The sequence below is a fragment of the Apis laboriosa genome, unplaced genomic scaffold (assembly GCF_014066325.1).
Source record: "Apis laboriosa isolate Shangri-la unplaced genomic scaffold, ASM1406632v1 scaffold202_cov151, whole genome shotgun sequence".
Classification (NCBI taxonomy): Eukaryota; Metazoa; Arthropoda; class Insecta; order Hymenoptera; family Apidae; genus Apis; species Apis laboriosa.
In genome coordinates this window covers 1,489,380-1,505,263 of record NW_025222291.1, presented here as the reverse complement: position 1 = coordinate 1,505,263, position 15,884 = coordinate 1,489,380, and the positions used below count along the sequence as shown (strand labels likewise).

The following is a 15,884-nucleotide window of genomic DNA, read 5'->3' as shown; positions in this document are numbered from 1 at the left end:
AATTTTAATGAGATCTTATCCGACGTCTCGGTGAATCTAATTAAGCGTCGCGGTGGTGGGGCAGAGGGGGGGAAGGGGAGTCGCGCTCGAGTTTCTAGGAACGGGGGGAGGGGCTTCTTCATCGGCCGATGGTAAAGTAGATCGCGATCGGAAGTACCGTGGACGAAATTGGTTGGATTGGTTGGAAAGTAAGGGGCCGATTTTGTGAGATTCGGCGAGAGGAAGCTCGGTATTTATTATTTTTTATTTTGATATGTATAAATCCTCCTTTCTTTGCGAGACACGATTAAAGTATTCTTTAGAGTCGATGTGATATTTAAGAAGGGAATTCGATTCTTTTCAATTTATTTTTATCTTCGATGCAATTCTATAGATAAAAGAGAAATAATGCAACGTAAACTTAAAAGGAAAAAATGGAACAAGAATAATCGAAGTATCGAATTTCTTCTAACTATCGAACGATTAATCCCGAATCGATCGGGAAACGGTTCGAAAACGTAAGGAAATTTTATTCTATTTATTGAAAGGTGATCATTGCCTTCTTTAGAAAAAGGGGGGGAATCGATCGTTTCACCCGTGAAAAATCTTCGTTGCAACGAAGATAACTTGTTCGTAAGAGGAATTATAAGCAACTCGCGCTTTCATCGTCGTGATCCCCGCGTTAAACCGTGCCCTCGACTTAAATTAAACATCCTCTCGAATAAATTACACCGCGGGTCCAACTCCAAGTCCAACTTGATTAAACTGTAAAGGTATTTAAGGCGGTGTTTCCGCATATATTACCATTTCGTCCATTTTCACGCCCGATCTCGATGCTAATTCACGACGATTAACACTTCATTTCACGCGACATTCCCCTGCTTTTATCCGAACAACGATTGGAGGGGAAAAAGAAAAAAATAGAAAGAAAAAAATATAGAAAGCTCCTTTTCTCTTCACCATCTTTGACCAGTTTCTTATTTCGCGCAAAGGCGTTTCAAACTCTTGCAAATTGCGATTTTAAGCGGGTTATTACTCCTTACTTCGATACCGATCAAAGAGAGAGCTTGGCTCCTTCTCTTTTGGTCGCGTTGCTTGATTCAAGCTCGTTAAGTTAACTGTATTTTCCAAGGGGGAGCGTGGAACACGGCATTAACTCGTAGCTCGCGATTCGTTCCCCGATAATCCCGCGGGAGTTGAAACAGTTCTTATCCCGTTACGAATTTTCGATCTTTAAACGTTCCATGGGGGGGAAAAAACGATCTTGTTAATATTTTTAATACATATCCAGGGAGATATTTCTCTGCCTGACTTATCTCTCCGATTAAGTATCTTGTGATAGAGTTGAATGGACGAGCGGGATATCGAATAAGAGAATAAAATTTGATGGGTAGTGCTTCTACGAAGAGTATAATTGTACGAATTGCAAGTTTTAATTTTAACACGTTTTAAATAAAAGGATAAAAAGAGAAGAGAAGAGTGCAATAATTATAAATACGTAATCGATTAATTAGAATCATGGAGAATTAAAAACAGGATAAACGATGTTGGAGTGAATGATAAGCGGATAAAACGTCGTTTGATTTTCGCTACGTATATATTTTTATAATCGTTTAAGAACAAGCGATAAAAAAAATGGTCGCATCGTGAATAACGTTCCGCCACGAAAATAATAATAATAATAATAAATTAAAAAGAAGAAAAGAAAAAAGGGGAGCGAGAGATAATAAATAACACGATTCCAGGGGGTGATAGAGGATTTAAAAAGGAGGAGGAAATGGTATTTTCCAGGGAATTTTTTTCAGAATTGCTGGGTGGTCGAGCACGTGCACCACGTACGTGTCCATTCGCGACGCGAATTTGCCTGGCTTTAAAGCACTTCCACCGGTCCAATTTTCCACAAGAATGTGACACGTAGCAATCTTGGTAACCTCGGGGCCCAGCCCCACGATTTATCGGCCACTGAATGTACCTTCCACGATTTATCTTCTTTCCCTGCTCTCTCTCTCTCTCTTATTCCTCCCTCATTTCCTCCTTCATTCCTCTTCGTTTTTTCCCCTTCTTATTTTAATTTTCTTCCTCCCAGTTCCTTTCTTTCCTCTCGACTCTTCTTTCCTTTTTCCTCTCTTTAGATTTGACTTTTCAGTCAGGTTTTCGTTACGTTTTCTTCTCTTTTTCTCCCTATCTCATAATTTCCCATTTTCCAACGTTGTTCTCAAACGTTACGTTCTTCGTTTCCCTCGTCGAAGAATATTGTTTCTCGAGAGGGATGAAATTTAGCACGAAAAAAAATTCATTCGTTTCAATTTATCGTCCAAACGATAGAATCAACGCTCGTTGAAAGGAAGAAAAGAAATTCTAAAGTTGTAAAAGCACTCGAGAATTCCCAGCAAACACAGAAAACACGATACGCGGATTAATCGGACGCGGCAATTGGCCTAATTATCCCAAGTTGCGATATAATATATCAAAGTGGTGGATGCAATAATTTGCGTTTCCGCCAGTTCTTGCTTCTGTTTTCGAGCAAGCTGCCCCGGGGGGTGATGAACGAAGATTTCTCCAGCCGCTGTCCGTTACTTTAATCGAGGTATCACCGCGATTAAGGTGTAATTCTGGGATCTGAATAAGGGCGGGGAATCCGGCGTTGATCCGGCATGAAAGAAATTTCAGTGGCGGACCGGGGGTAAGAAAGTTGTAACCTGAAGGGTTAATTGCGAGGCGTAAATTACCGTGGCGGTATTTCGAGATACTTTTAGGGGGAGAAGTCGGTTTAATTCCTGTGCTAATCTCGCCTCGAGACTGTTCGCGATCTCACGCTGCGATTTCCACCGTGAATTTAAATTATTTTATTTTTATTTTATTCGGCTGTTGTGTTTTTTACGATGTTTTTTTTTTTTTTTTCATACGTATGAAATGAGAAATAGCTTCGATTTCGTGAATCTCTTCGATGATTTGCAAATCAGTTTTTCAATTTCTAGAATCGTTGGAAATAACGAATAAATTCTCGTATTACTGTTATGCAATTCGTATACGTAACTTTCATTGAGACGAAATCGTCGTTTGGACATCTAAAACATCTGTGTGTATTTAGATAGGATCTCATAAAATTGATAATAATTTTATCTGAACGAATAATAATATTAAAAAGATACAAATTCGTTGCGCAAAATTCCGACAAAAAAATTATCAATCTTCCAACATATATTTAAATCTTATTATTTCAACATCTACGAACTTCAATTTCGAAAATAACAATTTGACAATCCAAGTTTCGTAATAATCAATGTTTATATATTTATTCATTTCACAAAAAAAAAAGAGTTTACACAAGATTTCTCCCCATTTAAATTTTCATCCCCGCATTTGGATCTGGACACACCAGGGCGAATTTCCAAAAATTTCGTCTTCCTGGTGGGTAGGTGGAGGATCCTGGCGGAGGAACACGCTCGTTCGAAGAAATGGTTCGCAAGAAAAAAAAAGAAAAAAAAAAAAAGGAGAAAGAGAATCTGCAGGTGTAACGCCTGCAGCGACCGGGTGATAAAATGCGCGCGGACTTTGGATGCGAGGAGGGCCAGAGAAACATCCCGCGATGCCCGGGGCTCGATAAAAAATGCAGTGATCACGTTTCGGCAAAGACTTTGGAATCTCCGCTGTATCCGGCGCTTGCTCTTCCTTCTCTTTGAATCGCGCCTTATATTAGTCTACCCTATGCGAGGATCGATCGACCGATCGATCGGTTGTGGAGATCCGTGGATGCGTTTTGTAGACTTTTGTAGATCCTTCTTCACGGATCGAAATCGAATTTGCTCGAACGTTGGAAGATTGAAGACGTGTATCATATTCTGAAATTTTATCGTTTTGTAATTTTGAAATCGTCCCGTCTTCCGGTTTGAAATTTTTTACAACGAGAAAAAGTCAGAGGATGCAGGATCGAAGTTTTTCTTCCGTAATTATAAAATTTAAAAGTTACAAACAACGATTAATATTTCGATGAATTCGAATCGTTTTAATTGTTAAAAACTTGTTTCCAGGATGAGGGATATTTAGGGGGAAAAAAATGGAACTTTTTTGGATTGAACGAAAAGTTTACCAACAATTTAAATTATTCCGATACTTTTAACGAAGTAGCGCCGTTTGGTAGCACAAAGGGAATCTCACAAAAGCTCTCCCTCCCCTCCCCAATTATTTTCCATTCCCTCGTCGAAACCGAAATCTGACCGCGTGAAACGACGAGACCGCGTATCAATGCAACAAAGGTTGTGTTGCGCGAGTTGGACCGTAGCATACACACACACGCGCATAACAAGCGCGCTATTGTCCTTGATTAAAAGTTAAATTGATAACCGGGCCTGATTTGTTAATTTGCAAACGCGATTACCGACGCACGGTAATCAAGATTACAGTGTCATTGACCATCCATATAACGAGAAGTGCGTTTAACGCATATCGGAACGTAAATGCGTTTCATCGATGGGCGGGCAATTATTCTCTCGCCTCGCTTAACAATTGCCATTGTCTTCCGATACTTGAATAATTTCCTCTATTCAAATTTCCCGCGGAATTTACCCCGCCGCTTTCGTTTCACGCTCGATTTTCGCGGGAATAAATTAGAATAAAACCAGAGACGTTTCTTAAAGATTCTTTCCCTTAAATCGTGCGTACATGCACAATCAGATATTTCAACTCTCGTTCCAATATTTTATATTGGATTTTTATATTCATATCACTTAGATTATATTACATTCTCTCCTATTTTACCTCGTTTATATTTTTGTACATGGATGTTTATCATATATATCGGAAAATCATATCGTGCAACATCCACTGGTTTACCTGTTCAATAATTGAGAAGAATAAATAAATTTCGATCGAATCTTTCAAACTGAGACACACAGGCTTTTTAAATAGATATCGAAAAAATAAAATAAAATAAATAAGAAACTCGTTTCGTTTCTGGAGAAGGTTTATCGCGTTTTACGACGTAGGGACGAATGAAAGCGAGTCGAACTCAGAAGAAACGGCGACGCATTCGAGGAAAAGGAACATTTCCGTGGTTAGGTGTATGTGTGCGCCTGTTCACCGAACACAGTGAATTTCTCTTCGCAGCTGACGAGAATTCCGAGTCGATGAGATCGAAGCAAAGGGACGCGAGCTGAAAACGCGCGGCCGCCGTCGTTGAAGGCTACTTAAAACGACCATTGAGCACTCGTCGGGGTGCTCGAATTACCTACAACAGGTGGCCCGCAAGTAAGTGCCTCCGGTGTGTTCGCACCCTCGCCTGATTTCACGCCACTCTCGTTCGATTCTAATCGCCGATTCTTTTTTTTTCTTTTCTTTTTTTTTTCTTGGTAGATTTTATGGTCAATGGTCGATTTGAGAAGTGAAGATATAAGTAATGAGAGGAAAATTTGGCAATTTGAGAATTCGAGTGATGGAAAGTCAAATAGATTTCCAAGCTTGTCTTTCGAGTTGTCGAATTTTCCTTGTAAAAAATTAAGGATTTAAACTTTGTTATGTGAATAATTATACGGAAGCGGGTATCCGTAGATTTACATATTCCACAGTTGATAAGGGGTCCAAAGAATTTGCATTCGACTACCTATACCATTAATCTACCTATAATGAATCTGCATAATCCTTGAAATTTAACGTTAATTATAATAAAATTGATAATCAACTTAACCAAAACTATAAACTTCATCTAAAATAAACTTTATAGGCTTAATATATACATAACAAAGTTTGCTACCATGCCCAGAATCTCGATATCTTGTACGTATCTACCTAAAAATCCTACTCCACCCAATCCTACTTTCTATTCATCCCAATATAAACCAACTATCCTCAAATCGAAGAGGATACCTACCTTCAATTCCAACATCACTTTTCAATCTTTCATATCGTATCAATCGACTCGTGTAAATCCCTAAAAAATGAATAATAATAAACGATATACTACTAACCAACGACCACTGTACGTACGTATAGTTCGAGAAAAAAATTTCGAGAAAAAAGAAAAGAAAGAAAAAAAAATTCCAAGACCTTCCCAAAATCCTCTATACACACACACACGCACACCACATGTAACGTGTTCCACGCACAGCTCCGCCAATACGAGCGAAACATCTGCAACTCCGGGCGGCTTGTGGGAGTGCAGCAAGTGCCTGGACGAGATGCGGCTGATGCAGAGGTTGGCGATCAGCGGACTCCTGTCCGTGATACTGATCGTCCTTCTCACCGGCACGTTCGTCACGCGTCGTGATCTCGCGAACGTGGTGGAGCGTGGAGGGGCGCCCGAGGAGCGCAGCAACGAGCAGCAGCAAGCGAACCCCGCATGGGTGCAGAGTAACGTGATCCCGGGCCAGGACGAGGCGAAACCCCTCGAAGATAAGGATCGATGGGTGGACTCGAGGCAGAGACAGTCGGAGCCATCCGCGGTCGGACCCCCGCCGCTCCCCGTCCCCGGGCCCTACGTCATTAAACCGCCTAATCCACCCCTGGATGACGTGACTAATCAGCGCCGCGAGAAGATCAAAGAGGTAAGCGGTTCCAGAGCGCGTCTCTGCTCTCATCCTCTCTCGCTCTCTATCTCTCTCTCTCTCTCCACTTTCTCCACCTGTCCTGTGTATGTATGTATGTATGTATGTATATGTATGTCACATCAGTGGTGATCATTACGGTTCGACGAGGGAAGGTTCTCGTGGGAATTTATTCTCCACGTTGGTTTTTCTTCGAGAAGGGAAATTAGGTCGCGTGATGAGGAACAGTTGATGTATCGAAAGGTTGAGAGAGTTTTCTCTGATCAGACGATGAATGAGTATTAGAGATTGGTCGAGAGACGTGTAATAAAGTTAATTATAAATCGCGATGTAAGAGAGGCTGAGGCGGTTTATCTTTCGTTTAAAATTTATATAGCATTCTCAAAATTGTACATCTCAGCTCAGCTGTTTTTTTATGTTCGTAAATCGAGCTTCTTTCTTCCCCTCCATTTACCAAAGATCGAATGCGAAACTCATCGAAGCTTGGGTCGTTCCTCGAGATCTTAAGGTAAGAACTTGGAGAACTACTGTCGTCAATTTTTCACGTACAAATTGCCATCACTAGATACCAAATGGATCTGGAACCATATCTGAAAGCATCTCTGCAAGAAAAAAAGAAAAGAAGAAGGTAAGTCGTCGATCTCTTTCGAAGAAAGAAAGAAAGAAAGAAAGAAATAAAGAAAGTTTTCTCCTCTGTCGAGGAACAAATCTGCATTCGAGGGATGAAAGAAATGCCGCAATCCACGCGGCGTAATTCTTCTTAATTCGGCGTAATACACGTGATCTTTGGAACGATACCAGGGCCCGATATAACTGAAATTATCCGTCATTTCGTGATGCCGTAATTGAGGCGTTGGCCACAACGTGGAAACGTTCATCACTGGATGCTGTCGGTGATTTAACGATTGCTTAATTTAAAACCCGTGGCTCGAGTTTTAACCTCGTTCCTATCTGGCGCCTCTCTTCTCTCTCTCTCTCTCTCTCTCTCTCTCTCTCTCTCTTTCTTTCTGTTTAGGGAAACCGGCAATTCGTTGTTCAAACAGAGACCGATCTCTCTTTTGGCCCCTTGAAATTGTTGGAATTCGAATTTTCGCGGAAACGGACGAGTCGATGATTTGGAAACGATTTATGGGTCGATTTTATGGGATTAATGAGAGTTTCTTGGGACGAGTTCTTGAATTATTATTATGTAAGAAACGAGGTATGATATGAAAATTACGCTTTTTATTGAATCACACTTTCGCAGAGTTATGTAGAGCATAATGGATTACGGAGCAATTTTTTTTTTAGCGGGATATTTCGCTTTGAAGGGGTGAAATCAACCTTTAAAGTTTCTCGATGTTTTTATAATTTTTTTTTTTTTTTTTTTTTTTAAATATAACTTTGCCACGGGATAGAGGATCACTTTAAACGCGTAAAATGTTTTATCAGAGGATTTTAATACTCTATTATTCCATTGTAAAAAAAAAAAAAAAAAAAAAATATCCCGAGATAAAATCGAGTTCGAAAATTCGAAACGCGTTAAAAATTTTGAAATTTTGATTTCACTCCCTCGATAAAACCCTTCGATGAGAAGAAGTAAAATTGATCCACGTGTATATAACTCGACTCGTTAACACACTTGCATTTATATATGTATTATATATGCGTACAAATATTCATTTAAAGTCAGGATCTTCGTACCAATTGAATTTCTTCTTCTATATTATATTTTCATTTTATAATAATTGAGGGGGAGGAAAAAAAATTCATCTTTAAATTCTCTCCACGCCCCACGTATAAACGAAATTTCATAGTTTAAATTCAATCTCGACACGGAGAAGCAATGCGACGTACGCATTTCGATGGTTGAAAGACGAGAGAGACACAGTTTGAAAAATTTGATGACTTTTCCATCGTCGGTGTTTGCGGTTCGCTCGAGGTTCCGTGGCGCGGCGTCAAAAAGGAGCGGAAATTAAAGAGAATCGCAAAAGGAAAATCAATGAATCCTTTGTCGAGGCCGGCCAATAATCGTCTCGCCGCGTAGAAAATAGGGATGAAACGAAGAGAGCGAAGACAATGGCACGGAAAACCGACAGCTAGGGCAGGGGATTAGTCGAAGGTAATTTCGCGTTCGAGGCCAAACACATCGTATCAATTTGAAGACAACCATGAAAATACGATTGCAGAAATTCTCTTTTGGGATAGAAATGGTAATTTGAAATCTTCGAATAATCTCATAAATATTTTAATCGAGTAATATATTTGATGCAGAAGTGAAATATATCGAATGACCGATCGAGACGTTACATCATCATTAGACATAGAAAAAAGGAAAAAATTCCAAAACCAAAGAATCCCAAGACACTTTATTTCACTCTTTGAAATTATTATCATTACTGTTGATCACGGATAAGCATCAGACGTATATAACCTTCGAAACGAGGAAGTTGGAGAAATAAATTCGAAATTCACAGAGCAAAATTCCAGAGTTGAGAGCGTCTGTTTGACATGAAGGATTGGAGGGGGTGAGTTGGCTGCATCTTGCCGCGTAATTAATTTAGCAAAGAGCGGTAAACTGGATATCCGCGATAATTCCGCCCGGAGAGGAAGATCGGCGCGATAAAACGAGTCAATCACATTAAGGCCGGTTCGAGGCTCTGCCGGAACGATTATCCCTTTGAAAGCTCCGCCCGTCTTTCCATCCCCTAATTCAAACCCCCTCCTCCTGTCTCCCTATGCGCGTTGTGTTTCCTGTAAATCTATTTCGACCGGCTGATTATCGTTATCCGCATCAATCCCTTCTGGGCGATGGATTTGTCCGAAACAATGCTCGCTAATTGAAAGCCATGGATAATTGTGGCCCGCGATCCAATATATCGGGATTTTGGTGAATTAACCCTCTCGTTTCTTGATTGTTTTAATGGCGCGAAAGAGCATGTTAAAGAACGCGCTCGATTCGAGCCTTTTGGAAAGGGGTGGAAAATATTTTGTGCGTCAAGCACAAATATTTCTGAAAAATGGTTATTTATTTTTAAATGACGATAGAAATGAGTTAAAGTGAATATATATTCTTTAAAAAGGATAATTAAAAATGTATAATTATTTTTAAGTATCTCGATATTGATTCGTGGTTTTTAAAAGAGCAAGTTTTCTTGATTACTCTTGGTTGATTAATTTTTCAAATTGAACACTACATTAAGCAATTGTAAAAATAGTATCTTATAGATACATTAAATTTTTCTAATCAATAAAAAAGGAAGCAGAGAGAGAGAGAGAGAGAGAGAGGAAAGATTAGCTCGAAACGTTTAAATTAAATGAAGTAAATCGAAATGGAAATGTTCATTTAATGGACATTCGATGGAATGGGATTATTCTTAAAAGTGTCAATCAAGTGTGCACTAATGCACGGCCACAAATCGACAAATCTTGCTTTTTTTTTTTTTTTTTTTTTTTTTTATTCGCAATTTAATCGACTTCTCCTATCAAATCGGTCCGACCAGTTCGATCGAATCGATTTATTGGCCTTCGTTTCTTTTTAGAATTCTTTTCTAGAAAAATTAACAATAACATCGTAAAAACAATAGCTTTCCATTTTTAGAATTCAGATTGAATTTATCTTGTCCCTTCAAATTTTTGATCGACAAACGTGAAATATTATTTAAAGAAAGAAAAACGAGAGATTCGATTTAAATTTATTAATAATGCTGCATTTTAAGAGAATTAATAAAAGCTTCGATTCGTTGTCGGAATATATATAAGCAAATAAATGTGAAATGCCATTATTATTTACAAAAGAAGAGAAGAATTTTCGAATTTTTCCAATGAAATATTAATAAGAGAATTTGTAAATACGAAATTCTGCAAATATTATCTTCAAAAAAGAAAGAAATTTCCAAAAATAATTAATAATTAAAAATAAACAATATCAAAATATACAAAATTTTTCTCCTCTTCCCAAAAAAAATCTAATCTAATACTCCCCTTTTTTAATTTACAAGTATCCTCCACCTCCAAATTCACCTCCAAATTTTTCCTTTCTCCAGAAAAAAAAAAAAAAAAAAAAAGAAAAAACAAGTCTCGATAAATTCCCCCTCTCTCAAAGGATTAAAATTCCATTCACGAAACCGTCGTCCAACCTCGGAATCTCGAACAAATCCCCCCCTTTCTTCGTTCCCCCTCCCCCTTTCCTTTTAGAAGACCAACTTTCTACCCCTTCTATTCCTCGGTCTATAATAACGCGCTATTTTTACCCTTCCCGGGGATATAATTAGTTCTGTAATTGGATCCCAGTCGCCACGAATTCTCTTCTCGTGGTAAATTCCCTCCCCCTCTCTCCTCGAAACGGTGCGTTTCGTTGTGCCCACGGCGGGAGGGGGAGGGAGAGCTTATAGATCCTCCCCCAGCTCGAGGGTCGAGGTACACATCGTTCATTCCGAACGAAGCAATTTGCTTTGCAAGTGGACCTCGCGTAATTCACGAAATGGGTAAACCGCGTTTCGAGATATGGATCTCGATTTACCGTTCACGCTCCATCTTGGATGGATCTGAGGTGAGGAGGAGGATCGGTTGGAGGATTGATTGGTATCGTCGATGGAATAAAAACCATCGTTTAACCTCGGCGATTCGACCGTTTTTTTTTCGATCGTTTTGAATATAAATTGCTCGTTTAAGAGGAGGAGGGAGTGTCGCTCGAGGGGGAGGGGAGGTTTAAAACGAGGTTTTTAACATTGCGGATATTAGTTAGAAATAAGGTAAGGCGGTGAATGAGATTTGTGGGTTTTTTTTTTTCGAGCGTTTGGTTGAGGAATTGTCGAAATTTCGAAGTGATCGAGGGTTCGATAATATTTTAGGCATTTTTGATTTCGGTGAATTATTGAAATTTTATTAATCGTGATCTGTGGTTCTTTTCGCTGTTCGAAAATTATTGGAATTTTGAAATGACTGCGATCGTTTCTGGTATTGTCAATCTTTGATAGTGAATTATACGAAATTTGATTAATGTGATTGTGATTGCTCGATTGATGATTCTTTTTCGATTGAGAATTATTGGAATTTTAAAATGGTTGTGAATATTTTACACGAGGATGAGTCATGTAATCGAGGATAGATTACGATTGTACAATTGTAACATCGATTTTCCTTTTTTTTTTTTTTTTTTTTTTTCTAATCTTGTATTCACGAATTATTTTCGTTCAATATTTTTCTAATATTATTTCTTTACTCTCGCACATCGTACGTTTATTGTAATAATACAAAGGATCGAAATTAAATAGAAATTAATTCTTTTTCTTTTTTTTAAACTATTTTTTCGTTCTCTCCTTCGATACGTTGAGCGACGATTAATTATATATTTGATCGAAATTCTGGTATAAAAACGAGAACAATTAATTAATACACTTGTTCTTTTTCAATACACACCGTATTTCAACCGGTTTTCCATTCGCGTTAATTGGACATTTACGTTGAATATCGAACGAAAACACGTTAATTAAATTTATAGTAACCGTACAAGAATACGTAAACACGTGTTCCTTCACCATTGTTTTACAAGCGCGTGGTTGTTATTTTCAATACAAACACGCCCGTATTTACAAATCCGATTTATCAAAATTATTTATTATTAATCGTGGGCGATGATAATAATAATAATAATGGTCAAGTTTTCGAGACGTTTCGATTGGATTGGTAAATACCTTAACCAATGAGAAACGTCTCTTGTGGATCGAAAGCTCGTATAACACGGCCGAAATGGCGTCAAAATCGATTCCGCACGACGTCGATCTGATTACATGGGGCCAAGCAGCGCGCTACTCAAACGATCACTAATCCCGACGTATTAGGGATCGAGCTTTAAACGTTGCCTCTAATTATCGGCACGCATGCAAATCGGTGTATGCACCGTACATGTAGCTGGAATATACTGTTTCAACGATATGTTTCGAGGCGATAATCGTGGACGTACGTTGGCTTATTATCCTCTGGAGATCTATATCCACCTCGATAAGGTAAAATTTTAAAAAGGAAGATAATCCCTTAGAGGGGAAAAAAATTATGAGTGGAGTGGAGAAAAGTAAATAAATCAAAATCCTAGGGAAAAATATTACAAATATTCCTCGTTTAAAAAATTAATACAAGAAAATTTCTTTATCATTTTATTCGACACTTTGTACATTTTTTTTTTTTTATTTTTCGAGAAAATATTTTTCTGAAAAACGATTCTAAAGAGTTTTATTAATTTAAACTCGTTAGATTAAAAAATCCTAGAAGATAGGAGAAGAGAAACGTATCTTTAATATTAATTTTACAAATTTTACCAAAAGCTGTAGAAGAAGAAGAAGAAGAAGGATCTTCTTCGACTCTGATTACCATTTCCGGTGCGGAGGAAGGCGTGCGATGATATTCGAACAAATGGACCTTCCGACAAAGTCGCATTGTCCGTCGGGTGAACGGGTCTGGCACAATGGAAGCGGTTCCTTTTAATGAGACGCTGGTTAAGGGAGAAACGATAGAAGGGTGTGGGTGGGGACAGGGTGTTTCATAAATCGTGGCCTCGGTTAATGAGAAATTCGACGAACCACGACGAGAAACGCAACAAATGCACAAATTGAAATTATTCCATGTATATATCGCGTGATTTGAAGAAGCTTTGTTTTTTTTTTTTTTTTTCTTTTCTTTTAGAGCTTCGATTCGATCGAAGAGAAATTCGACCAACGCCTCTTATCTCTATTATACGCGTGTAAAATAAATAACGAAATTGTGACGATGAAATTAGTTTCCCTCGAAAAGTAAATACATAATATCTATTCCTCGATTAAACTGTTTTTTTTTTTATAGAGAAAATAATATTTGATTCGAGTCGATAAATTGTATAAATATCATACGATGTTTGATTTCGATGAAGTTTCGATTAAAAACTTCGCTAAAAACGTATTCAATCTAAAAATATATTTGAACTTAACACGCTAGACTAATTAAAATTGTGTTTATGGTTACAACAAAAAAAAAAATCCTACAATCTACAATATTCGATATAAAATAATCCTCTCTAAAAACACTCAAACGAAATTTAAGATCATATATTGCAAATATTTTTAAAAATTAAAAAAAAAAACCCTTTTTCGACAATGAAAAGAAGCTTCCTCCACCAGAATTCCAACGTATTTTCCATCCCATAAACCAACCCAATCGATCCCAAATTGCTCAAAACGCCCCTACACTTCTCTCTCTCTCTCTCTCTCTCTCTCTCTCTCTCTCTCTCTCTCTCTCTCTCTCTTTCCTTGGAACACAAAGACAGAAACACCGAAAGCGAGAAGAATCGTGGCCGCGCGTGTGTGTAAACGGTCGGTTGAAGCGAGCTCTCATTCACGGATCGAGAGAATAAGATCGCGGGGGTGGTGTAAGGGGTGTCGGTCGTTACGAGGAATAATTCACGCTATTAGCCCCCAAGCTGCACAATGAGCGCGCCATCTCGACAATAAACAAAGACGACATAATTATAGTATACCTCCGTTGAGGGTCGTCGTCGGTGTAGAATTCCGGTCTTTTGCCCCCCTCCATCCCCTTCCTTCCTTGATCCAACTCGAGCCACGTACCCAAGAAGTGTCGTTTGTTGGCGGTACGTTTCAAGGGGCGTCCGTTGGATCTTCCCATGCCTCTCTCACGGCTTTCCATCCCCGATCGATCAAACCGTGGCTTCCTATGGCAGAATTTCGAGAGAATCGCGTGAAAGCATATATATGGGATCGTAATATCGTTGGTGATATTTGGAAATATTCGGTGGATGCGGAGAAAGTGATCAGAAATGTTCGTCTGGTGCGTTAGATTTGCAAGTGTGGTCATTGAAAAAATGCTTTTGTCGGATATTTTAACTTTCTCTTATGTTATATATAATATCGTATTATAAAATGATATTAGAAAATATCATAGTGGTCTACATAAATAGGTTGGTTTTTTGCGTTTTGCGTGAATTTTTCCATATTCAAATCACGCACAAATACCTGAAGTTTATGCATTTGCAAGCATGTATCTTTGGTTATCAAGTCCAAGTATATGCGTGACTTGAAAATGTGTGACTCGTTCGTCTGTTATATTCTATTATAATCACTTGTTAATTCGTCTAAGACAAGCGGCAAGATGCTATCGATTGCGTGATTCATGATTCGAATAGAAACTTGTTTGTCGTTTCTTTCTCCGGAATGTGCATGCAGATATGAGAAAGTGGTGAATTGAAAAGTGAATAAGAAGAATGTGAAAAGAGTCTAATAATATCTTAAAATAAATAAATATGGAAATAATATAGAAATTTTAATTATATTCGATTGATTTCGAAAAATATTTATTACGTTTTTTTTCGAAAAAAGGAAAAAAGAAAAAATTCGTCGTGTTCGATGCAGATAATCTTTACTTTTCGTTATTATATATTTTACATTTTTACATCGTTCTCGACACCGGTGAGAGCGAACACGACCGTTGAAGTTTTCTTTTCGATTAATGACGTTCGATAACGAGTCCACGCTATAATTGGCCTCGTCCTATCGCGAAGATCGGTTTCTGTTTCGATGATCCTTCGGGATATCGAAGAAACGTGTCACGCGCGTATCACACCGCATCCCTGAGGATGTCTACCAAGCTGAATTTTAATTTTACGCCGAACAGATAAGAAAAATTGGCATCGAACCGAGTTGTAATTAAAATTTTGTGGGATTTAGATATTTCGTCTAAAAAAAATAGATAGATGCAATTTGTTTTAAAAAAGTATTAAGAGTATCTCGAAGAATTATTAATTCAAAAATTTATTATACGAAAGACGAAGAAACAAACGTTTTATAAAACAGAAAGACAAAAGTATTTTGATTCATGCACATTAAAAATTGTGCGTTTCCATTAAAAAAAAAAAAAAACAAAGGTCAGTTTCATATATAGCTTCTCCTCCTCCATCTACACAATAATTATCAATGTAGTAATGCATTTTCTAGCGTCGAGCATCAAATTTATAAAAAACACTTTTTCCATAATATTTTTTTTTTAAATATAAATAAAATTTAAAAAAAATATGTTCGATACAAATTTTATACATATATATTTGATTATATACGACGGCTTCAATGTGAAACGCGAATATAAATCGTGGCACGGAAAACGAAAACATCGATTGTCATTGATATCGAAAATATCGATTTAACGGAGTCGTTCCCCGGACACGGAGCGGAACAGACGTGTTTCTCGACGCTCTCTCCTCGAAAGAATATTACTTAAATAAAATTGTTTTAAATAATTTTAAGTATATTTTTTAATATATTTTTTTAAATAATTTTAAATATATTTCAAATAAATATATTAAATATATTTTTAAATATGATTTTATTTAAAGTATATATTTAAATA

At 37.7% G+C, this 15,884-nt stretch overlaps 1 protein-coding gene across 1 annotated transcript in view; it reads left to right on the top strand.

Annotated features, from left to right (window-relative positions):
* Positions 1-15,884, top strand: part of LOC122712540 (mannosyl-oligosaccharide 1,2-alpha-mannosidase IA-like) — a 147,794-nt gene that overhangs the window by 54,322 nt on the left and 77,588 nt on the right. The window contains exons 2-3 of the mRNA XM_043932263.1: positions 5,086-5,226; positions 6,083-6,518. Coding sequence (XP_043788198.1) covers positions 6,153-6,518 — 366 coding nt within the window. The 5' untranslated portion in view covers positions 5,086-5,226; positions 6,083-6,152. The remainder of the gene's footprint in view (positions 1-5,085; positions 5,227-6,082; positions 6,519-15,884) is intronic.